Source organism: Capra hircus, chromosome 2 (genome assembly GCF_001704415.2).
Source record: "Capra hircus breed San Clemente chromosome 2, ASM170441v1, whole genome shotgun sequence".
In the NCBI taxonomy this organism is placed as follows: domain Eukaryota; kingdom Metazoa; phylum Chordata; class Mammalia; order Artiodactyla; family Bovidae; genus Capra; species Capra hircus.
Genome location: NC_030809.1, coordinates 2,102,445 through 2,127,856, shown reverse-complemented (window position 1 = coordinate 2,127,856; position 25,412 = coordinate 2,102,445). Strand labels below are relative to the sequence as shown.

Genomic DNA, 25,412 nt, shown 5'->3' with positions numbered 1-25,412 from the left:
CACAGACAGGCTGCCTCCCAAGCCAGAATTTGCAGCTCTGGCCTATCCTACCTTCTGGGAACCCTCCGATCTGGAGGTGAGAGGAAGCTGGAGACAGGGCTCTCCCTTCACTGTCCCCTGCCCACTGAGGGGCCTGGTAACACTCTCCATGCCTTCCCAGAGTTGGGGGGCCCCTGCCTAGGGTGGGTGGGTGGAGCCGGGAGGTGATGGCATGGCCAGAGGGCAAATAGGGAGCTGAGATGGGCTGTATCAGTAACTGAGTTCCAGGAGGCCCTACTGCCTAGGGGCTCAAATGCCCTACATTCAAACTGCACCTGTCAACGTTCAGTGTGTGATCTGGGGACATACCATGCCACCTTTCCAAGCCTCAGTTCCACTGTAAGGTGATACTAGCACCTGGGTTGAAAGGTTATTGTGATTAGACGAGCACCTGTATATGCAGCGGTCAGTCAGCCCCACGCCTGGTGCACAGGGGGTTGGAGGGACAAGGGCTCGTAGGGCTGAGGCGCAGTTAGAAGGCATGCCCTTTGACGGGAGAAGAAGGAAAGGGACGGTGAACTGGGCGACTCAGCCTCCTGACTACCTCCTGCTCACGTGGCTTTGGGCAAAACACTCTGTCTCTCCAGCGCTGCCTCCTTGTCTGTAAAACGGGGAGGACAAATTCCAGCCTCCTCAAGGGCTGTTTTAAGGACCAAATGAGAACGTGCTTTGAGATGCCTGGCACAGGGGGCTCCCTGGATTCCTAAAGGATATCCACATGCCCTGGGCCTTACTGGAGGCCTGGGCTCCACGTCCCTCAGCTTCCCACGCTGAGCCCCCAGGTGCTGCCTCCAAGGTTACTCAGCCTCCAGGCTCCTAGCTGGTGGGGCAGAGTAGTGGTGGCCCACTTTACCCTTGCCTAGGGTCCAGCCCTTACTCTGGGGGAGGGTGAGAAAACCTCCCATCTCCGGTCTCAGGGGGACCCAGCAGCTGTGACCACACCGTCTCTACTATGTGGGGTCTGTCTTACCTGGGTTCCAGGTCTCGCCCAAGAGGAGGCCACATTGTCAGAGTGGTAACAGGAAGTGGGGGGCAGGGAAAAGCTGATGTGTCCCCAGAGCTGACTCTATGCCAGTTCCACTCTAAGCATTTTACGTGCACCATCTCACTTAATTGCCCCAATACCTCTGTGAGGCTGGGATTATTACCATCCCCATTTCACGGATGACAAAACTGAGGCCCTGCCCTGAGAGGTTGCATGACTTGAAAGATCCCAGCGTTCTTAAATTGTGGAGCCATAATTCAAATGCAGGCAGTCTTATGCTAGCTGCTAACCACCCCTGCCAGCTCCACCTCTTGCAGAATCATCCCCGGTCCCCACACAGCACTTGAGAATGTATGGAGCTCCCTACATCCCGAAGCCTGGAATGGCCCCCTTCTCTACTCCAGGCAAGGTAAGGGGTTTGTCTAAGGGCCAGCTCTTCCTGCAGGACTGGCAGAAAGGTCTGGCTTTGAATAACAATGATGGGAACTGCCAAGTGCCAGGCAGACGATATCTCATCTAATTCCTTCAGCTGCCCCATGCTTTAGGCTACAGTTGTTCCCACTTTACAGATGTGGAGACTGAGGCTCAGGAAGAGCCACCGGCCCAGAGGCACATGTGGGCTGGAGGAGCCTGACTTTACTCTGCTTGCGCCTCTGGTCACTCTGTCCCTTCCCCTTTAGTCTCTCCCTGTCACCAGCCATGGCCCTGCACGCTGTAGGGACTACCCCAGGCCCTGTTGTCAAGATGACCAAGGAAACACCAAGAAACACCGAACTTTACTGACAACTCAGCCAGCTTCAAGGGCACCCGTCATCCCGCAGAGCCTGCCTCTCCCCGGGGTGGGGCCGGGGTCCCGCGAGGGCAGGGCTGTGACATTTCTCATTACAGCCTGTCAGTGGCCCTTCCTGTCCCTCTGTCTCTCCGAGCCTCCCCTCCTCTGCCTCGTGCCCGAGCCTGGGCTCTCAACGTCTCAAATTAGATTAATCAGGAGTTGGCAGGAGAGGTGGTGGCGATGCCAACCAGTAAACAAATCTCAGCCGTCAGCGTCTCGTCAGCCAGCGGCCCCAGAGGAGGACCCTTCTAGACACAAATTCTTATTGGACTTGTCAGATCTATTAAAATTCTTTTCACACTTCTGCGTTCTATCAGCCCCATCATTAGTACGGCCCTGGCCTCTGGGAACACCAGGGCCATATTAATCTGCCGTGCGCCCTGTCCCTGCCCCCTGCCCCCTGCCCCCACCCCCTTTAGGGATGGGGAGAGATAGACGGACGGACGGATGGTGGCAGAGAGCAGCGGGGGAGGGTGTGACGGTGTCCCTGGGAAGAGGAGAGGACCGAGGCGAGGCGGCTCACTCTCCTGCTTTGGGGTTTGGTCCACCCGGCCCAGGCACACCTGAAAGGGAGGCTCCCCACGGTCAAAGGGGTGGCCCTGTGCGCCCGGACAGGTACTGTCTGCTGGTCCCAGCCAACCTCTCTGGGACCCCCTTTCCTCATCTGCGCAGAGAGAATAACCCAGTACCCTGCACCGGGTGGCGGTGAGGACGGGGTGCCAGACCCACTCAAGAAGTGATCACTTCTTCCTTTACACACGTGCGTGTTGTAAAGTGACCCCCTGGAGCCAGTATAGACACAGAGTAGTGAATACTCACAGAGAAGTAAGCCTCTGCCCACACACAGATGAGTGTGAGCTTGTGAACAGGACTCCACACCCAGGGCTGGTGTCCATCATCCCTCAGCATCTTGCAAAGTTTGTGGTTTGACTCAAAAGAGAACTAGGTTTGAAGTTCGGAGACCCCACTTTCCGTGGGACCGTGGGGAAAGTTCCCGGCCTCTCTGAGCCTTAGCATTTGTAACCTGGGGTTTTTGAGGATTACATGAGATGACGAACACGCACCTCACCCAGTGCCCAGCAGGCTAACTCACGCACAGCACAGATGCGGGCAGATGCCAGGTGCCCTGGGCACACACAGCATAGCTTAGAGCATGAGGCTGTCACACACGGACTATGGTGAATTCAGCTGCCCGTGGACATGGGGAGGTGGTCAGTGGGAACCCCACGTGTGTCCCTGGGCTGTCCCAGGACGTCACAGCCGAGGGGGGTGGTACCATGGGGAAACATCGAGACAATGGAATCGAATCCCTGGGCCCCCATTTCACAGATGGCAAAACTGAGGCTCAGAGAGGCGGATGACTTGCCCACATCAGGGTGGTGGCGGGGCAGACTCTCCTTCAGTCCTCTCCTAGTGTGCCCCGGGAGCCTCTGTGGGCTAGGTGGAGGAGAGGATCTCACCTCTGTGGGCTGGGTGGGGGAGAGATCTCACCTCTGTGGGCTGGGTGGAGGAGAGATCTCACCTCTGTGGGCTGGGTGGAGGAGAGATCTCACCTCTGTGGGCTGGTTGGGGGAGAGATCTCACCTCTGTGGGCTGGGTGGAGGAGAGATCTCACCTCTGTGGGCTAGGTGGAGGAGAGTGGGGTCTGAGCTGGGGTACCCCTGGGGAAGGGCTGGAGGAGGTGGCCCAGGAGGAGCTCTGAGCAGCCCCTGGCGGAGCCAAGGGAAGCAGGGTGGGGCTGGAGGGGGATGACTGGGGGCGGAGCTGGAGGTCGGAAGGGTGAGGAGGTGTGGGGGGTGAGGAGCGGGGCAGGGAGGAAACCGGGGCCAGCTCTTCCCCAGCGAAGGGGAACAAAACTCCCTTCTCGCCTCCCGGGCCCTTTCCCTTTTGATCCCCCCTCCTTCGTGGCCCCCATGCTGACTTAGGGGTAATTTTATTTCCGAACTGGGCAGGCACCCCTGGAGTCGGGCACGGGCTCCGGGTGTGACTAACGCCTGCCTCGGGCCGGGGCTGCGGCTGCCGCTGGAGCCCGCTGAACTCTTTATCAAGAGCACGTGTGTCCTGCTCCGTGCCCGGGAACGCAGGCTGGGGCCCGGGGCCACCCCGGCCCCTCTGCAGATACCGCCCTGCCAGCGTGCACGCCCAGCTCTCAGACTCGCAGGCGCATGCACACACTCACACAGACACAATCACACACACATCATGAGCTCACACCCAGATGCACACCTGGATACCAGTACACACAGCCACACCTATACCCACGCTCAAGCATATCCATACCTGTAAGTATTCTCTGCACACACATGGACTCCAAACACACACGCTCACTCCAGCATACGCACATGGCAAACGCATGTCTACACATGTACACACAGCCACACAGAGTCCATATTTACACACATGCACACTCCACATAGCACAGCAGGTCACACACACAAGCGGCCACACACACACCGAGCCACATGATCACGCCTGAACGCACGTTTCAACACACACGCTTATGTTATGGCCACATATACTCACATGACCAAATGCGTACATGTGTTCACATACAAACCCACATGCACACAATATGCTCATTCACACTCACACATGTAAATCGTCGTGTGCACAGATACACTGTGTCACTCACACACTCATGGATCCACATACATACGCATGCTCACCTAGACACAGATGTGTGCACTAACACGGGTGTGCCAAAACACACACACAGACACAGACACAGACCGCGAGGTACTCTTGACACGGACACTCGCGCTCACCTAGACACACGTACGTGAACACATGCCCCCAGAGGGAGGAGGCCATGAACACAGCTGGGAGGTGGAGGCCGGCACAGCTGGCCTGCATTTAGCCGTGGAGGCGAGGCTGTGTGGGGGGTGGGGGCGGGGGTGGGTCAGGAAGCAGAGGTCAGGGGCCAGGCCAGGGCTGCGGAGGGGCAGAGAGGGCCCCGGGCCGGGAGGTCACACCCTGCTGCCACACGCCCTTCTGATGAGTTTGACACCAGCAGGTGACGCCTTTGCCGGGAGCCAGGCTGGGGGCCGCGTGACCTCAGCCGCCCCCTCCGCCAACCCTGCCTGTCGGGAATGGCTCCACGGCCACCCAGTCCACCTGGTAGCTGGAGGTGGCGGCCCAGTCTGAGGGCCCACCGCCTCTGCTCCAGACCAGAGGCCAAGAGCGTGGCGCTAGGGGTGGGCACCAGAGACCGCCTCACGGTCTGCGGAAACCAAAGCTGGGGTGGCGTGGGGGAGAGGGCTCGAGACACAGCTCTGCCCTGGGGGTGTGGGGGAGAAGGAGAAAGGGGCACTGTCTGTCCCCTGGCTCCCCAGCACTTGGCATGTGCCTGCTGCAAGCGGGGAGCTGCAGGTCACCTTCCAATCTGATTTTCTCTTAGATTTAAAACCTCTAATTTGCTTTAATTTAGTGGTTGGGAAGATCCCTTGGAGAAGGCAATGCCTACTCATTCCACTATTCCTGCCTGGAGAATTCCACAGACAGACGGGCCTGACAGGCTACCGTCCCTGAGTCTCAAAGACTCGGACACGACTGAGCGACTATCACAATCACATTCACAGTGACTGAGAAATTTTTCAAAATATTTGAAACAACGTGAGTGTGTAAATCTACTTCCTCCAGTTGTAAATTTCAGGAAACAAAGGCATATCTCACAGTTCCAGTGAAAACTTAGTAACTGAAGGAAAGCGCTCTGGATTTCAAAAACAGTCTATGGAAAAAGAATGGGAACAAGTCTTGACATCCTGTCATGTGGCTTGCGTATCGAAACGATCACCTTTTTAAGATATCCCGGGTTCCCTAAGAAATGTCAGTAAACTCATCCGCCTTGTAAAAGGTGGCTAGGAGGAAGTTTTAAACGATGCCGGTGGCCCGTATCATGTTTCTACGGACAGCCAGGCTCCAAGACAAGAGGAGCGTGAGTGCAGGGGTCCAGGGCTGTATCAGGTCAGGACGGCAGTTCTGCCTCTCTGGACCTGCTTCCTCACCTGTGCAATGGGCACCCCCACCCAACACCCCCTCACAGTTCTCTACAAGCAAGTGGGAGGTCCTTGTGGCGGGGTGGGGGTGGTATTGGGACAGGGAGAGGAGGGGACGCCTGGGGCGCCAGGCACTCACTCTGGCCGTACTGGCCGTACTGGTAGCCAGCCACGGGGTCCACGCTGTAGCCGGTGGCGCTGTAGGTGGGCGGGCAGTACGACTGCGAGGTGGGCAGGCTGTCTCCCGGCTTGATGGAGTCCGCCCGCTGGCTGCAGCTGGCCGTGATGGAGGTGGCGGAGTCCAGGCCGCCGTGCAGCGGCGAGATGGAGAAGTCAGCCTGGGGCTGCGGCGGCACCGCGCTGGGGTTGCTCAGGATGCTCATCACCTGTGGGGAGAGAGCGTCAGGGCAGGGCAGGCAGGGCAGGCGTGCGGGGCCCCTGGGGGACCCTGCAGAGGCAAGAAGGGCGCAGGGGCGATGCCAGGGCGATGCCGGGCTGGCCTTGGACAGACCTTCGCTGGAGTGTCTCCCTTGAGGGCCCTGCAGCCTGCAATCCTCCGTTTACGTGGCTTACTTGCCTTTGTGGGGAAGATGGTTGGGGGTTTGTCTGGTTAAGTCCCGGCCCTGGGAGCGTCCCTGCACTGAGAGCTTTGAAGGCAGGGCAGGCCCAGTCTCCTCTCTGTTCCCGGGGCCTGAGGGGCACCTTGCGCTTGTCTGCTGAATGCAGGAATACACGTGTGCGTCAGTGAATGAATGGAACAGCTAACTGTGTCTCTTCCATCAGACAGGGAGCTCCCCCAGGAACTGCGCGTCCCCATCAGACTGGGATGCCCCCATCTTCTGACACAATGGTTAAACACTCTGGATCTGTCTGGCGTCACCCCCAGTCCTGGGCTACGCCTACTACACTCTCGACTTTGAGCTTCTGCCCCTATACGGCCGGTGCTTCCAAGTGCTTTCACAGATGTCTGTGACCATCACCGCCTTCTCCACTTGGCACGGTTTGGCAGACAGGAAGTCACTATGGGTGATGGCAAGCCCAGTTCACGTGGTGGGGCTCGTCTCTAGAAACTCAGCTGAAAGAACTTGGTGTTGGTTCATTGGTGTGCTCACTTATTCATTCAACAAACACACACGGATGATGACTATGGCTCCAAGCCTCAGGCCAGGCCCCGGGACTTCAGAGGAGGAAGAGTCCTGGTTCCTGACCTTGGCCCAGGGAGAGGGTCTGGGTCTGGGGTGGGTGGCAAGTAGTGGCAGACCACCAGGATCTGGAGTGACGAGGGGCATGACAGAGGGGGCTGTGGGTGCCTGCAGGAGGGCACTCGGGCATCCCGGGGGTCCAGCTCTTGGAGAGAGGGGAGGGGAGGGGAGGGGCCGGGGGTGACCTGGCCAATCCAGAGAGGACGGGGAGTGGAGGGAGGGGCAGTCCTTGTGGACCTGACCTGCTGGGGACCCTGGTGACCTCCTGGTGACGCCACCCTTCATGGGAGGGAGACCCCAGGCCCCGGTGAGGCCCGCCTTGCTGACAACCTGCTCTGCACGGAGCCGAAGGGCCACACTGCCACCCATGCTGGGCACGCAGTGTGCTTTCTGATGAGCCCACCCGCCCCCTGGGGAGAAAACAGACTCTGCACATTGGAGCGATGAAGTTTTGGCCGACTGGACGCCTTGTGAAAACTTCCACCTTCTCGGGTCTGACTCATCCCTGCTCCAGGCAGGAGGCACCGATGTGGAATCCTCAGGCCAGGGTCAGATCCTGAGCTCCTCCACATGCTAACCCTTAACCCCTATGACCACCTCTATCCTCAGAGCGGGGCCGGCAGGCTGGGACGGGCTCTGCACGCGGGACGTGCTCAGGCATCAGCGGCACCAGGTCCTCCGATCCTCCTTCTCTTTCCCTCCTCTTAGCAACGGACTCGGTGTGACTGCCAGTGCGGAGCCCTCCAGAGACGTGCGGGGCGGAGTCATGATGCCCATTTCTCAGATGAAGAAACTGAGGCCCACCCAGAGCTACGTCTTCCCCAGATCTCACAGTGCGGGTGCCAGGGCCTGACCCCTCTAGCCTGATGATGTCAAGTCTGACTCTCAAGGACAGGTTTTAGACACGTGACCATGATGGGGGTTCTCACTCCAGGTGGGGGTTCCCTAGGGGTGTGGAGTGGGATCCCAGGCCCACGGAGGGCCTGGCTCCTCAAGAATACTGCAAGCGCAGCCTCCCCTGACTCTTCCCGCAATGCACCCAGCAGGCGCCTCTCAACCTCTCTGTCCTTTCTTTCCTCACCCCACCCCCAGAGCCGAAGTCAAGGGCACCAGGTCTGCTGGGGCTGGACTTTGTCTCCACCGCAGCTGGTGAGCTTTGGGTGGGACTTTGCAGGGTGTCAGCCCAGTGGGATGGCAGAAACACAGGTGGAGCTGGGTTTGCTCTTTCCTGACTGTTGCGGCGGGGTCCTGGGCCTGAGGAAGTTGCTGGGTGTGTGTGTTTGGTGGGTCTGCGGGGGCGGGGGACACTCAGGAGTCTAACACTGCCCTGGGGTTAGGAGCCCTGATTCTCTTCCAGGTTGCCTGTCAGTTTCCCGGTCTAGATCTCGCTTCCATCCGAATTAAGAAAATCACCCTCCCTCCCATTGTCTACCCCATATAAACACTAACACTGCTCCTCCTTCGAGGAGCCCTGGCCTCAAGAACAAACTTAGGGGCTCAGGGAAAACACACAGGTCCCATTTCCCTTTCTTCGAAAGGATCGTTGTGGGGTGGGAACCCTCTCGTGACAGTTAGTCAGTTCTGATGAGCCTCTGGTATAATCCTTCTTTTTACATATCACCAAGATGCCAGGCCCAGCAAGGATGGGATGGAGGAGACAAGTCGGGAGGTATTTGGGGAGACAGGAAGGATGCTTGGGAGGACAGGCTGGAAGATGTGCACAGATCCACACTTATCCTGCAAGGCAATAGCCGCCCAACAAATCTGACTACGTTGCTCAAGAATTATCAGTGGCTCTTTGGAACCTCCCAGATGAATAGGGCAAAGCTCCGTGTGACTGGACCTCCACTTGCCTGTCCCAAATCCCCCCCTCCTTCCTACCTTGCACTTTATGGCCCAGCTGTCCCAAACCACACAGTGTTTCCTAAAGACATCCTTGCTTCCTTCATTCACTTACTCATTCATAAGACACTTCACAGAGTGTTACTATATGCCAGGCTAGAGACAGGGCTCAGCTATGAGCTCTCTGAGGGCAGAATGGAATTGTGTTTCATCCATCACTGCAGCCCCGGTGGCTACACTGTACCTCCTACAAACTATAAGCCAGAAAATCCTGTCAAATACATGCATGTTCACTTAACAAATATTTATTGAGCACCTAATATGTGCCAGACACTGCACCAGGCATTGAAATACAGTAATGAAGAGTAACAGCTGCATGACCTCCAGGAGCTGCCAGCCAGTCAAGTGCAGGAAGATGGAAACAAACCATATAATTTCCAATACTGATAAGTGCTGTGGAAAAAAGACAAAACATGTGGAGTAGTGAGGGGAGACCTCACTAGCAAGACCAGAGAGAGTCGGCCAGGGGAAGACAGAACAGAGAATTGTCCGGGCAGAAGAGGCAGCAGGTGCAAAGGCTGGAACACACCCAGCAGGTCTGAGACACAGCAAGGAGGTCGATGCTAGCCTTCCTGGAATGCTGTGTGAGAAGGGGTTCGTGTGGTGCCCAGTGGCTTGGGGGGCTTGGACCCTGGGCCGTTAAGAGACAGCTCAGAATCCGCTCAGGCCCAGGGAGCTTTCTCTGTACTGGGATTTGTTCGGTGGGATTTGCCCTGCAACGTCAAATCGGGTCCACATCTGGGCTGGGTGTGAATGGGGGCTGTGCAGCATCTGCTCACTCTCTTCCAGGGTGCCCGGAAGTCTGGGGATCAGAGGGCTTCGCCTGCGTCCAGCCTCCTATCTCAAGACATGAGCACGTCCAAGCTGATGGGGTCAGACCCCTCTAAAGAGAGGTGGAGCATGGAATGACTTTTCCGGCAAATGAGCTGTTTTACCCCCATTCTGCAGATGGGGAAATCAAGGCACAGGGACGTGAAAAGGAGTGCCTGAGATTGCACCGTCAGGAAGTGGCAGAGCTGGGACTTGAAGCCGTGTCTCCCTACCCCTCGCTATGATCCCTCCCCACAGCAAGCTGAGCCAGACAGCATGGGGAGAGAGGCCCGTGGCAGCCCCGCAGGGCAGAGCTCCACAGACCTACAGGGCCCTCGCCAGCCTCGGGCAGGCTCACAGACCCCCACGGGTCCCTCTTCGCCCAGGGAAGCAGGAAGCATTGGCCCACAGTTAGGGGCCCAGCCAGAGGTCTGGGGCCTGCAAACTTTTGAACTTGAGGAAGTCCTGATCTGATGCGGTAATCACCCCCCTCAAGAATGCTATGGCCTCTCCCCCAGTGGGTTTTACTTTTTTCCCAGTGACCTTGCTTTCACTAATGTATTGCTTCTTGGTACCTTACCGTTACTAACTCAAAATCAATACCGACCTCCACATCTGTAAGGTTTTATCTGAAGGCCGATCTCTGGGCTGTCCATCAGGCTGAGTGGCAGCCGTCCCTTCCTCCCCACCCCCTCACCCCCCCGCCCCCTTGGTCTCCCTCTCCTCTAAATCAGTCCCAGCCTCCACCGGACTAAATCAATGAGGGTCCGGCCTCACCTCCCCGCGCCCCCACCTTCCGCCCGCTGGGGAGAGGCTTGTAGGTTTTGGGGGGTGGGGGCCACGGGAACCCAGCAGCAGCCCCCCTTCCACATCCTTTGCTCACCGCCCCCTCCCCAGGGACCTGCCGGCGCTCCCCTACTTTAAAAGAAGGGGATGGGAAAATGTAATTAATTCCCTCCGTTCCTGAGCTGGCCCCGAGGGCCTGGGACCGGGGAGGCTGAGCTGTGAGATCTGCACCCTCTGTGATAACCGAACGTGGCTTTGGGAGTGAGGCTGCAATTAGAAGGGCGATCACCATCGTGGGCCCTCCATGGCCTGGCTCGGGGTGGGCGAGTGGGGGCTGTGGCGGGATGCAGACGGGCAGGGAGGGGCAGGGGCCGAGACGCGGGTGGGCAGGACGGCGGACCTCAAGGTGAGACTGGGGCTGGAATAACGCCAAGGACCACAGGACCAGCAACCAGGCAGTAGGTCAAGGGCCCCACCTCCTCCACGCCAGGAGACCCTGAGGCCCGAGGCCCTGGTCAACAACAGCTTCACCGAGGGCACTTGGCCAATCAGGGCTCTGAGGGGTCTCCTTGCAGCGCTGGAAGGCCAGGATGTCTGCATGAGCGTCCACACTCTGCCGCTGACTAGTTCTGACACTGGGTAATTTCTGTAAACTTCCGTACCTCAGTTTTCTCATCTGTATAATGGGAGCGATAATAACTGTTGCTACCTATAGGGTCATTAGAAGGATTAAATGAGTAAACTCACATAGGATGCTTCAGCCAGTGCCTGGCACGTTACTGATTCTTGGTAAATGCAAGCTCTCCCCCACCTCTCCCTCTCCCCACAACTTCCAACTGGATTACGTGTGCCATGGCTTGAGAGAGGGCAGATCCAGGAACTCCTCGCTGTCAGGGACCCTGTCTTTTGTCTCTCTTCTGCCCCATGGCGCATGGCAGCCAGCGGGTGCTTTCTGAATGAAGCGTCACTCTGCTTGCACTCTGGAAAGGAGCAAGATGGGCCTTTCTTGCCCAAGGAAAGGCCACACCCGCTCCGGGGGATGGTCTGGGCGGGGGAGGGCAGCCCAGCCTTGGTCCCCAAGGGTCCTTGAACCTGCTCACTTGTAGACAGTGATGGCGAATCTTGAAGTCCCAGTGGAGAACTAGCAAGGGCCAGAACTCACGTACCCGCACAACACACACACCGTTCACAGGGACACACACCTGAATCCCAGAAGCTGAGGCAGCTCAAAATGCCTCTTCTCCAGATTGCCAAGAAGCCTTTCATCAAAAGCCCAATAAACCGGCTCGATGAACCTCACGTATGCCCTTCCGCCTTTCTTAGGCTCATCAGTGCACTTGCACATGATACGCGTGCGTGTAGACGTGCCCAGTTACACTCAGGAAAGCTGGGGGTCACCCCAGAGACGGACCTCAGCTTCAGAGGTGGGGAAACTGAGGCTCCAGCAGACTCGGCGGCTTGCACTCATGCAAAGTGTTGCAGCCAACGAGCGGCAGGGTAGCCAGTCCCAGGACCCACGACAGTCACTCCTTCTGGCCCCAAATGACCAGCTGTCTTGGCACACTGAACACTTTTGTCTCCAAGTCTCAGAAGCGACTATAGACCTCTGCCTGGCCCACCCTCTTACTAACTCATCCCTCTGACTTCCACAGGAGCTGGGAGGGGCGTGTTTGGGGGGCAGCCTCTCCCTCTAGTCGAGGAGAGAAGGTGAGGGCTCAGCCTGCCAGGGAAGCAATGCAGTTTCTGTCTGCATGACATGAAGGCTGTCTCTTGGGGCCCAAAACTGCCCAAGCCTGGGGCCGAGGTGGGGAAGCCCGGCTCACGGCCCGCCCTGGTCCCGCAGGGCCCCGAGTCCATCCCCGCATCCCGCTAGACCCCACAGGGGCAGGCTGAAGCCCGGGCGGCAGGCACAGGGTGGCCCCATGAGGCTTTGTCTGCTGAGATAGCTGCTTCTCCACCTTGGCCGCCCAGTGCAAACACCTGCAGAGTCTTCTAGAACACTGATGCCAGCACCCTGTCCCTTAGAGCTGTGCTCCCCAACCTCTTTGGGACAAGGGACCAGTTCCATGGAAGGAATTTTCCCACAGACCAGGAAGGGGCGGGTGGTTTCAGGATGATTCAAGCGCTTTTGCAGTTATTGTGCACTTCATTTCTAAACCAATGCCTCCACTGATCTGACGGGAGGTACCAGTCCGCAGCCCAGAGATGGGGCCCCCTGGCTCAGAGACGCTGAATAGTTGACCCGAGGGTCTGGGAATCGAGATTTTCAAAAGCTCATTCTCCAGGTGACTCTAAAGCTGCCAAGTTTGAGAATCACCACTCTCAGATCATCACTATCATTGCTACGCACACAACGTGACTACACATCCACACTCATATGGGTGAAATCATGGGCTCACACACAGAGCACACACAGACGCTCACACTGAGACAGGCACGGCATTACACAGACGGACCAACACGGACACACAGAGGACACGCGTGAGCAACGGCCTGCCCCCACGCCATCCACACGCTGCACGGATGCGCACGGGCTAACAGGCCTGAACACATTCGTGCACACTGCAGCCTCTCAACTCCGTGACCACCAGCTCACTAAGGCCAGGTTCTGTGCCCACATTCACCCCTGCCAACCCCCACCAGCTCACTAAGGCCAGCTTCCGTGCCTACATTCACCCCTGCCCACCCCTGCCTGCTCACTAAGGCCAGCTTCTGTGCCCACATTCACCCCCCCCCCCCCAGCTCACTAAGCCAGCTTCCGCGCCCACGTTCACCCCTGCCCACCCCTGCCTGCTAAGGCCAGCTTCCGTGCCCACATTCACCCCTGCCCACCCCCCCGCTAAGGCCAGCCTTCCCCACCCCCCCCCCCTGCCTGCTCACTAAGGCCAGCTTCCGTGCCCACATTCACCCCTGCCCACCCCTGCCTGCTCACTAAGGCCAGCTTCCACGCCCACATTCACCCCTGCCCACCCCCGCCAGCTCACTAAGGCCAGCTTCTGTGCCTACATTCACCCCCACCACTCCCATGGACGCGCAGACACACATCACAGATGCGCCCCGCCCGTCCGGCCGCCCGTCCCCAGCTCCATGCTGGGATTAGTGCAAGCGAGAAATCACCCACCCGGGCTGCCGCCCCCCGCTGCTCCCCCCTCTCTGGCGCTCAGTTCTTGCTAAGAGGATCGGGGCCCTCCCCGCTCCCTGCCCCCTGTGGACAGCGGTAATGGGCTTCGGGTGCTGACTTTGAGCTTCCAAACAAGATTTCCTGCAGGTCTCCCTGTCCCCCGCCGGCCTTTCGTTTCCTTCCATCTCTGCTTCATGGCCCTAGCCTGCCACCCCCTCCACCAGACACAACTCACACAGCAGTCCCCCCGCCCCCACCCAGGAGAGCTGGTACCCCGGCAAGCACCCCTCCCCTGCCCCTGACTCCGGTGCCCCTCTCACTTGTCCCTACCCAGCCCTCCAGCGAGGCCATTCTCTTGCACAAGCATAGAACACTACGGTTCCCAAAGCCATCTCCCTGTAAGCCTCAGAACTATTCTATGAAACTATTAACCCCATTTCTCAGATGAGGAAACTGAGGCTCAGGAGGATCTCAACCAGAATAACCTAGGGGATGAGTGACAGCACTGGGGCAAGAACACTTGACCCCTGACTTCTAGTCCGGTCCTCTAGCCCTGCGCTGGCCGTGGTTGTCATTTACCATAGGTGGTTCTGGGTCATTCTTAACTCTGTGTGCGCGCGTGTGTGTTACACAGGCCCATACGGGGACACTGCATGTTTGAGGGCAGTGTGGGAAGGCACACATGCACGTTCACATGAAGGGCTGTGTGCATGTATATTTGAATTTTGCACGTGTGTCTGTGAGTCCGTGGGCACGCGTGTGGGCATTCCGTGTGCATGTGTGTCGCGCATGCACTATTCTATGAAACTGCATGACAGTGTGTGCACGTGTGAGTTCTGTGTGTGAGCTCATGTGAGTCTCGTGCGAGTACTTGCGTGCACGTGAGTGAGCACCATGAGTGAGCCTCACATGTGAGTGCTGCTGTGGCTGCTGCCCACGTGTCTGGGCACATGTCCAGCCTGCCCCCCTCGGCGGCCTCTCTGAGGGTGCCCCCCGGGGTCTGGAGGCCTCAGAGGCTCCCGGCGCACTCAGGAGAACTGCCCCCTCCGGCCCCGCCCCAGAGCCCACCGGCTTCTCTCTCCACTCCATGGGGCAGCTCAACGTACGTGAAAGTCGCTCGGTCCTGTCCGACCCTTTGCGACCCCATGGGCTGTCCATGGGGCTCTCCAGGCCAGAGCACTGGAGTGGGCAGTCTAGTCCTTCTCCAGGGGATCTTCCCGACCCGGGGCCAGAACCGAGGCGTCCCGCGTTGCAGGCGGACCCTTTACCAACTGAGCTGTCAGGGAAGCCCAGTTCAACACAGGGCGCCCGAAAAGACTTCAGGAGTCAGGCTCTGTTTGATTGGAGAGGAAAGCAGGGAGGGTAATTTCTGCAGTGCGAGGACTCAGCCAAGACCTCCTGTAAGAGCCTCCTGGTGTGTGGAGGGGGACACACAGACAGGGGAAGCCAAAAATGTGCCTCTCTGAGAGAGGATTTTCAGCCCGACTGGGGTCCCCCTTTCTGCCCTGGCCGCAGAGCGACCTTGCCCCTGGGTCTGACCAAGAGCTGCTAGAGGCGCAATGAGCGCCCTCTCCCCACTGCCCATCGCACTGCGGGTGTCCAGCCGGCGCTTGTGTGTGTCTGTGAGTCATGGGCATACGGTGTGTGGGCATACTGTGTGTGGGCACACGGTGTGTGGGCATACTGTGTGTGGGCATTCTGCGTGCATGTGTGAGTGCTGCTATGTGCACACGTGTACACGTGAGCGTGCGTGCGCGGGTGTGAGTTCTGTGCATGTGCTTGTGAGCTCGTGCGAGTGCTGTGAGAGGCCTATGTGTGCGAATGTGTGTGAGCATGAATTCACACCTGTGACTGTGTGAGTGACTCTTCTGTTTATCCCCAGCACAAGGCCTGGCATAGACTGGATGGATGAAAAGGAAGGGAAGGTCCCTCCCCTCCCCTCAGCTCTGTGGGTGTCAGAGCCCCCTCTTCACCTCAGGGGTCCTGAAGGCTTAGCTAAAAGCTGTCTAGAAAATGGGGGTGTATGTAGAAATGGGGGTACCTTTAGAAAATGAGGGTGCACATATAAAATGGGTGGGGTGCACAGAATGTCTTCCAAGAAGCTAAGGTGCTCTCTCTCACACACATTTCCAATGTCTGGTCAATAAGATGTCAAACTGTATCTCTGGAAACATCTAGAAATACCGGTGGGGGAGGGCCGGCTTGGGCTTCCCCCTCCCTCGGTGGACTCCGGGTTGGCCCCAGCCTGAAGGCGCTTGGTGCCAGGATGGGTGTGCAGGCCCCGTGCTCCGGGCCCCGGGACCGGCGGGTGCTGGAGCCGAGCGGGTGCGGAGGGTTCAGACACCGTCTCCGATGGTGCGATAATGGGGGGCCGGGATTAGCGCAAGTCCGCTCGGAGCGGCGGCAGGGTTGGAGAAGGAAGGGGCCGATCTCCGGGAAAGATATGACTATTTAAAGATAATGATTGCATAAATTTAATTAGCACACTTTCACGCGGCAAATGGCCGTTTTGTGATTAATGTATCTGGCCTTACTAAGCATGAAGGATGCCATCTCCTCCCCCTCCCCTCCCCTGCTCGGCGGCCCTAATGAGAGACAGAGAGCAAGAGACAGAAGCGGTTTGTCAGCGGCTCCAGGTGTCGGGGGCCTAATTGGCTGAGCTGGGGGGGCGGGGGGGAGGGGGAGGGCCGCGGGGGAGGGGGAGGGGGCCTCGCTGACTTTGGCCGGGCAGGCTGGGAGAGGAGGTGGGGGACAGGGCACCCCGGGCGGGGTGGGGGAGCTCCCTCTCAGTAATTACCCAAGACTGGACGCAGATTGGCCATGGCAGGGAGTGAGTGGTGGCAGCGAGGCCTCGTTAGAACCTGGGCAGACAAGCTGGCACGTATCACAATGCGTTAGGGACTCGCTGCCCTGATGGCTCAGGCCCTGCTGGCCCTCTGGGAGGAGCAACACCCCGAACGTGGAAAGAGGGAATGAAAAGAGGCGCAAACCTCAATTTTCTCTTCTATATAAAGCAGCCCCTCGTGATCCAGAGGCTCACAAGGAAACCCGATCCAACCCTTCCATCTGTAAGCACCTACTATGTGCTGAGCACCTGCTATGGGTGCAGGAGGCACTGCCATTCACTCCTTAGCACAGCCGTCGAATGATGTGACTTCAGTCTTGGAAGAACTGGAATGCATTTCACCACCCACAGCACCGTGCTATGCCTATCGTGGCAGCCTGGATGCTGGTTGCGTGCGAGGCATTTGTTGAGGCCTTCTGAGAAGCAAAAGAAAGGGCCAGCCTCAAATTGTCTTGTTGAGTCGCTAAGTCAATTTGACTCTTTGCGACCCCGTGGACTGTAGCCTGCCAGGCTCCTCTGTCCATGGGATTTCCCAGGCAAAAATATCGGAGTGGGTTGTCATTTCCTCCTCCAGGGGATCTTCTGGACCCAGAGACCGGACCTATGTCTCTTGCGTTAGCAAGGAGATTCTTTAGCACTGAGCCACCAGGGACACCTGATCAAATCATCAGGTTCAGTGAAATATGGGTATTGGCTCTTCCATGTTACAGATCAGGAAACTGAGGCTCGAGGAAACTAAAAAACTCGCCCAAGTCAGTACAATCGGGAAGTGGTGGGCTGGGATTTGAACTCAGAAAGTGTAACTCCAAAGTCGATTCTCTTTCTAGCGTTTTCCTCCTGCAGGGCCAGCTTGGTACCTCGCCCCGCCCCAACCCCATGGTACCATTCTTTGCAGGCTGCCTATGATGCTTGCGTGGTCCCACAGGAAGCCTCTTTGTTAGAGGGGTACAGCAGTCAATTGCAGCAATGTTCCCCAAAGTTAGAGCGGCCTGGTTTTCTTGTCGGGGGAGCAGCTGATGGGGTCGAGAGGGTGTCAGTGGTCCTGACTGACCCTTGGTGGCTGTGTGTGCCCACCTCTCTGACAACGACCCTCCACCCGCTTCACCAGCTGTCCTCTGCCAGCCTCTGCCACCAGCCCCTGCCAGGTTTTCTTGGAGGAGGGCAGGGCAGAGAGGCCTTGAGTCAGCCTCGGCTGGGTGGAGCAGGGCCCAGCCAGCCCTCTCCCGGACCAAATTCAATTTCGAAGCTTAATGAGTTTGCAGAGGAGCCGGGTGAGCTCACGGACGCCACTCCTTGCCGGCTGGGTGGTTCCCGGCCGGGCCACCGAGCGCACAGCGGCCCGAGCAGGGAGAGCCCTGGGCTCCGTCGAAGAGTGGCGGGGGCACTGAGCGAGTGAAAAATGTCAGAGCAAATTGCTCTTGACAGCGTTAATATCTGCACCTCATAGCAATAATTACATGTAAATAAATAGCAAAATCACACTCAGCTGGAGGCAGCTTGGGGAGGACGGGCACTGCAAAGGACCAGCTGGGGACCCTGGTCGCTCTGCTCCATCCTTCCTTCCCTTCTGAGAAGAGTCTCTGCTCCCCGCCCCCCTCCAACCAGACTGCACTGCAGCAGAGAGCAGAGACAGCAAGATCCTGGCCACCACGCTAAAAACGGAAGGGAAAAGCAAACGTTTGAGGCTCCCCGCGTTCTCTTCCACCTAGAGGGACAGCTGGGCCAAGCGTCCTCCCAGCCTCTTTCTCTCCTCTCCCTCTAAACATACATTCTGTCTCCTGGTCTCTCTAGAGAGACGCTGCTGAAATCCACATCTCTGCCTCAACCTCTCTCCTGGGCACTGCCCGCCTCCCCTTCCGGCCTTGACCTCCACACGTCCACTCGGACCCGAGTCCTCCTTCTGCACACCCTGCACCTGGTAGGATTACATCAGCCTCTGGGTCACCCAGACTCCACACATCCAGCCATCTATGCCTCTCTCCCAGCCTCGACATCCACTCTGCTGCACGGCATCACGCACCATGTCAAGTCACAAGATGACATGGCACAGCTTCCTGGAGCATAAACTTCCCCTGGTGCTAATTAATTTTATTATGATGGCCAACAAATATGGCTCCACAGCAGCAAAGCAGGCAAAATGAGCATGCGTTTTAAAGGTGATCCATGAGCAGTCTGTGACATGCTGCTCACGACTCCCAGGGCCTTCTCGGGGGGCACATTTTGGACTCTGGAGTGAGCCTCCGGAAGCCCAGCGTGTGCCCAGAGTTGCCTCTTGTTGCCGTGTGTGGGGACCTCTGGGGGCCTTCTCGGGGGGCACATTTTGGACTCTGGAGTGAGCCTCCGGAAGCCCAGCGTGTGCCCAGAGTTGCCTCTTGTTGCCGTGTGTGGGGACCTCTGGGGGCCTTCTCGGGGGGCACATTTTGGACTCTGGAGTGAGCCTCCGGAAGCCCAGCGTGTGCCCAGAGTTGCCTCTTGTTGCCGTCTGTGGGGACCTCTGGGTTTGGTTTGGTCTGTCGTCTGTAAAAGCAAGGACTATGTCTCATCTACGTCTGGATTCACAACATTTAGCAAAAGCCCTTTAGAGGCGTTTGAGGGAAGACAGAAAAGAAACAGAAAAAAGTAACAGGCTTGAAGGAAAGCGAGGAGGGAAGAGAAAGGCATCGGAAGGTGGAAGATGGTGAGGAAGCTGCTGTCCAGGGAGGTGACAGTCTCCAGACGGGCCTGGGGTTACAGGTACGGAATGGAACTTGGGGGTCCACCCTCTCCTTCCCAGAGGACCCAAAGGCTGCTTCTGCAGGGGGACCCAATCTCCCTCCCACTTCTTGCTCGCGCCGTAGTGAGTTCCCACGAGTCAGCGCTCCCCTGCCCTGGGAGAAGGAGCTCAGAGGGCCAGCCTGCCAGCTACTCCTCCGCCCTGCCTGCCTCGCTGCACAGGGCAAGGACGCAAGCTCCATTCTTCGAGAAACAAATATCTTCTCCGGAGCAGCCCCCGCGTCCCGCACCATCTTGTTTAGCTCACCGACTAATCCACTTATCGAGGATAAAGCGCCTGTGAATCCCCATTTGATAAAGGCAGCCACAAAATTAGCAGAAACGTGCCCACGGCTCCGATGTACCAAACAAACAAGAGGCTGGGGACGGCCATGGAGAGATGCTGTCTCTTTGCCGGCCCCAGGCTGGGAGAGATGTGGGATGAGATAGGAGCTTTTCGGCTGGCACCCGGGGCTGCGAAGGCGATGCCCTGGGTTGTTTGAGACGGGGGTGGGGGAAGTAATCAGAAAGGAGTGCCCACCCCACCCTCTAAGGCATGCACCCCAATGCAGCGGGCTTCCCAGCTCCCAACACAATCCAACTCCACGGCTCTGTACTGACTGCACATCCCAGCTAACGCAGCTTCAGCGCTGACTCCACGCCAAGCAACATTCTAAGCATTTCCTGTGTCAACCTACCTACTGCTCACAACATCCCTGCGAATCAGGCACTGCTGTCATCCACTTTTTATAGGCGACGAAACTGAGGCCCAGAGACGTCAAGTCACTTGCCCAGGATCACAAAACTGTAACCTCTGCTCCCACCTGGAGCGTTATCATCTAAAGCGCTCCCATTCAACCACGACCAATCGGAGCTCCACCTACTTCTCCAAGAACGGTCCCCTACTCTGACAGCAGTCCCCAAATCACCTGGCAGTATCCCCAGCTAGCCACAGTCCCCTCCTCGGCCACTCGTGTAAGAGCCTTCAAGTGACTGGAGGCCGCATGCCCCCATGTGGTTTGACGACTGTCAAGTTACCTCCTGGGGTAACTGCCAGAGCCAGACTTGATCTTCTGTGCCCAGGCTCACATTTAGTGCCTCTGTCACTGGGGCTGTAGGGACCTCCCCGCAGGCCCTCAGAGGTCTCTGTGCTTTGCCCCGAGGGGCTCTGGGCACTTTGCTGACATGACCTCCTAACCGTGGTTGCAGGGTTAAGGATATCACAGAGACAGGAGAACAGGAGCTTGGATGAAAAGTCAGCTCGTCTGAATTTAAGTGGCTCCTCTGAGGGTGGCTTTGAGGGAGGGTCTTCCCTGCTCTCAGATCCAGGAGGAGGGATACCAGATGGACTCTGGAAGGCTCAGACCCTGTGCTGCCCACACACCCACCAGCTCTAGGGTGGGGAGCAGGGGCAGGTCCCAGCCTCAGGAGCGGGGACATTAATCACAGGGGGGCCCCTGTCAGGGTGGCATCTGGAACTAAAGAGAAACACTCATCAGAAGGCCAAGACTTTTCACCCCTGGTTCCGGGGGCTGGGAGACCAACCACTGCCACGCCAGGAGGCCAGGGCTGGGAGCGGGGCTTGGGGTGAGGTCCCTGCTATGGACATCTGGCCCATCGGTGTCCACGTGAAGAGGAGAGGGAGCCTGGACGGCAGCTGGGCTCCAGCAGGTTCCCACACCCCCTGATATGGGAACCCAAGGTGCAGCGCCTTCCTTCCCCAAAGCTATGCAGTTAGCAGGGGGCGGGACTGGGAATCAAACCTGAGTCTGGCTGCAGGGCGGGGTCGGAGCTCCCGCATTCCCTCTGCACTTGCCCCCTCCAGCTCTGGAGTCCCCCTCCTGTCTGGGATCTGGGGCCCACCCCACTTCCGTGAGCTCATCTCCCTGCAGCTGTGTCTCCGACGCCATCACTCCCGGCTCCCCGTCCTCCCCGCCTCGCCTCTCCTGGCTTCTGCCTTCTGCTTCCTGTCCTCGCCCCTCTCTGCACAGCTCTGACCCTGCTGTTCTTCCTCCTCTTCTTTCTCTCTCTCTGTCTCCAGGCGTCTCTCTTCCCGTCTCTATTCCTCTGTATGCTTCTCCCCCAGATTCTCTCACCGTCTGCCCACCTCCCTCCCTCAACCTCCCCTGCTTCCTCTTCCTGACCATCCTGCTTGCCTAGCTGAACCCACCTCCCTTCTCTCCATCAGCATCTCACACCCCGATCCTCTCTAAGGGTCTGTCCACTTCCTCGCCCCTGTGCCCACACACCTCCAGCAGGCAGCGCCCTTTAATCAGCCCTGGAGCTCAGCGTGCCAGAGTTGAGGTCACCAGGTTAGAAGGCGAGGTTTCAACCCTGGTCCAGCAGGTTGTCAGCCCAGGCTGGAGAAACCCTCAGCCAGCCTCCCCTGCTTCTTCCCCTGAGGAGTTTTGGCAGCTTTCCTCCAAAGCCCCTTCCTGTCCCCTTCCTTTGTCACCCAGGGTGGACCATTCTGAGTCACTCCAGAAGCTCAGGAGGCATCTAAGAGCTGGGAAGGCACAACACGGTCATTCCGGTCAGTGCTTCTAAACTTTCCTGCACGTGGGAATCCCCCGGGAGCTTGTCAAGGTGCAGAGCAGACCTGGAGAGGCGAGAATTCTGCTCTGACTGCCCGGCACAGAGGGAAGAATTTAATCGCTGGCATCGGGCAGACCGGGCTTTTGAATTCTGACACTGTCCCTTGCTGTTGACCTTGAGCTTTGCCTCTTCGAGTCTGCAAAATGGACGTGACGAATGGGGGCCCTCAGAGCTCAGTGAGGACCAAACAGTTAACGGGGGTGGAAGCACATCATTGGCCCCTCTGGTTCAGAAGGGGGATTTCTTGTCATTATTGAGGACTGTGTAAAGGTGCTGGAAGAAAACCCTGTTTCTTTGGGGCTCAAAGCAGAGTGGGACCTCAGCTGGGACAAGCACTTCCCCAGAGGCTTAGACAGGGAGACTGGAATTGGCTGGGGGTGGAGTCAGCATCCAGGGCGTTCAGGGAAGGACACCGGGGGAGTCAGGGGTGGGGATGGCTGTTCTGTGTGACAGTGAGAGGCAGCCCCCAGGGGGCGGCTCAGGAGCTTCTGCCCCGGGGCATCACGTCTCAATTTCGGCCTGGATGCGCACTTTTTGTGTAACACTCGACAGTGTTCTCATGGGACCTTAATCCTCTGGTGCCGCAGGTCAGACCCCCGTCTAGCAGGAGCGTCAGCCTCATGCTGGGCTATCATGCTCTCTGCTGGCCCCCAGCAGCCCAGCAGGGTGGAGGGACAGGAGCTGGGGAAGAGATGGGTCTCCCTGTTCAGTGTGCTCAAAAAGGCTTCCCAGGGTTTTGTGCCAAAGTGGGGACTGCCCATGCAACTTGACTGCATTCGCTGTCCACTGATCAGATCTGCAAGGACCTGGGCATGGCCACGCTCACTGTGCCCTAGGAAAGGCCCGGCTAATTCCCGAGTCTTTCTAGGCAGTGAAAAGTGTGCAGCGCTATAGCACGTGTCTATCATTAAAGGAACGAGTGGGTTAATTACTTCAAGGCAGTCGTCTATCCTGGAGATTGCTGAGAGGGGTCTCAGTCCTGCCCCTGAGTCACTTCCTAAAGAAGGGGGCCTGGGGGTCAAGGTGCTGACGAGAGGTTGACAAGGTGAAGGCTCCCTAATCTGCTGCTCAGGATGTGCCAAACCTCACAACAGCTGCCCCGGACAGGGCCTTCTTTAAAATATAGACTCCTGTCCTCCACCAGAGAGTCCCTTGGACTGCGAGGTGATCAAACCAGTCCCTCCTAAAGGAAATCTGCCCTGAATATTCACTGGAAGGACTGATGCTGAAGCTGAAGCTCCAATACTTTGACCATCTAATGCAAAGAGCCATCTCATCGCAAAAGACCCTGATGCTGGGAAAGACTGAAGGCGGGAGGAGAAGGGGGAGACAGAGGATGAGATGGTTGGATGGCATCACCGACTCAATGGACATGAGTTTGAGCAAGGCTCCAGGAGATGGTGAAGGACAGGGAATCCTGGTGTGCTGCAGTCCATGGGGTCTCAAAGAGTCAGACATGACTAAGCAACTGAACAACAACAACAATGACCTATCAGGGTGGAGCCTGGTAATTTCTATTTTTAACAGGCATTCCCAATCATTCTGATGCACAGCTTTGGGAACCACTAACTGAGTCTCCTAACCTTCCGAGAAGCCGCTCTCCAACAGTCTTGTCAAAACCAGATCCTGCCTGTACCCCTAAGATGAGGGTTTGCCTCCCCTCAACTCTGCCCAGCACCCGCCTCCCGCATCACCTGGACCCTGGGGGCTCTCCCTGTCCCAAGCAGACCAGACAGCCCTGGCGGCTTAGGATGGGATTGTGAGGGTTCCCTTTTGCGCTCAGGTTACATAATCTGACCTCTTATCGCCTCCTGGATTTCCACGGTGGACCCCAAGGAGCCAAGGAAGGCGGTGGTCTGTCCAGCCGAACCTGGCGGCTGAGGAAGGCGTGTGCTTGTGCGGTGGGTGTGGGGGTCACAGACGCTGTCCCGCCACCACTCCCCTCGTCTGAGGCATCTCCTCCTCTCTGGGGGCTTCTGGCTCTTGGTTTGCCCGCTCAACTATTGCCAAACTAACTGGAAAGCCTCGGAAGGCAGGGGTCCCGGGGAAGGCAAACCCGGATGGATGCCCAGTGTCAGCGAAGCTCCACCCGTGCTTACCGGACCCCGCTATGCGCCAGGCTCTGTGCTGAGGGCAGGCCCCCAGAAAAACCTGTCTCTTGCTTAGGGAGAGAGCAGAATCCAGAAAGTCAGCATCCAGAGGCAAAAGTGCTGCCCCGGGAAGGAGCGCAGGTCGCTCAGACTGGAGGAGGGACGCTCCTCCTCGGAGGAAGTGAAGAGGGGTTGGTAAGTGAAGGTGGGGCGCGGGAATGTTCTAGCAAGTGCATCACCCGATACCGGATACCCGGGGACCAAAGGAAAGCAGGGTGGGGGCGAGGAGAAGGAAGAAGGGCCCGTCTGCTGGGCGCGCTAGCTGCCCGGCCCCCGGTCCCCCCCAGACTGCGCGCACCGGGCCCCACCGGCCGCCGCCGCCCCGCGCCGGCCGGACGTTCCGGGGGCGGCTGGACCCGCCGCCGCTCCCTGACGCCGGCCCGGCCGCCGAGCCCGCGCGTCCTTATCTCGGGGAGACAGTTGTTGGGAATCACTTTGACTGAGTGGTTTTGTCTCCCCGCATTTTCCACTGTCAGGCGGCCTCGGGCCATGGATCAAAGGCGCGGCGGCGGCGGCGGGCGGGCGGGCGGCGGCCGCGCGGATCCAACGTCCCCCCGGATCCGCCGGCCCCCCTTCCCCGCCCGCGCCCCGCTCCACGCCACCCCCGCCCCCGCCGCGCCCCAGGTCCGCTGGGCTCGGGAACCGCGCCTGACCCGCGCGCAGCCCCTGCCCGGAGCCCGCCATCGGCGAGCTGGGTACCGAGAGATGGGGGGGGGGGGGCGGTGGGAGACAGAAACGGGGGCGGGGGGCTGGGGGAGGGGAGGGGGAGGGAAGGGGTGCATAGGGGGAGGGGCGGGGGGAGGGGTGCATAGGGGGGAGGGGCGGGGGGAGGGCCTGGCACGGGAGGAGAAAGAGGTGTTTGGGGGGAAACCGGGAGAGGCTGTGGGAGATTAGGGGACAGAGCATGGGGGAAGGTCTGGGGGAGGGGGAGGGCAGGGGAGGGGCCGGGGGAGGGAGGAAAAGGAGGTGTTTTCGGGAAACCGGACAGGCCTGAGAGATTAGGGGACAGAGCACGGGGGAGGGTCTGGATTTGGGAGAAGGAGAGATGGAGAAAAGGAGAGTGGGACGCAGACAGGGCCAAAATGGGCGGCGGGAGGAAGGCAGGGGCAGGGGCCCTGAGCGGGCTGAGGGTGGGGTCGGGCCGCCCTCCTTCCAGAGACCGGGCTGGCCATCCTGACTCCCAAGGAGACAGGAGCACAGAGTGGCCGTCTCTGGCTGAATCACCCACGGGAGGTGGGGGCCACGCTCGGGCCTCCTGGGGGACCCTGGCTCACGTCTCAGATGCTCTCAGAAGCCCCAGGAGAGGAGCCTCCTCCCCCTGATTCCTTCCCATCAACTCTGACCCCACAGAAACCCCCTCCAGCCAGAGCAGCTCAGAACACCTGTCCCAACGACCAAG

At 58.5% G+C, this 25,412-nt stretch overlaps 1 protein-coding gene across 2 annotated transcripts in view; it reads right to left on the bottom strand.

Moving 5' to 3' along the window:
* The window catches only part of PAX7 (paired box 7), a 109,432-nt gene that overhangs the window by 4,909 nt on the left and 79,111 nt on the right, over positions 1 to 25,412 (bottom strand). For both annotated transcript variants that reach the window (XM_018054740.1, XM_018054746.1), the window contains exon 8: positions 5,991 to 6,237. In XM_018054740.1, coding sequence (XP_017910229.1) covers positions 5,991 to 6,237 — 247 coding nt within the window. The remainder of the gene's footprint in view (positions 1 to 5,990; positions 6,238 to 25,412) is intronic.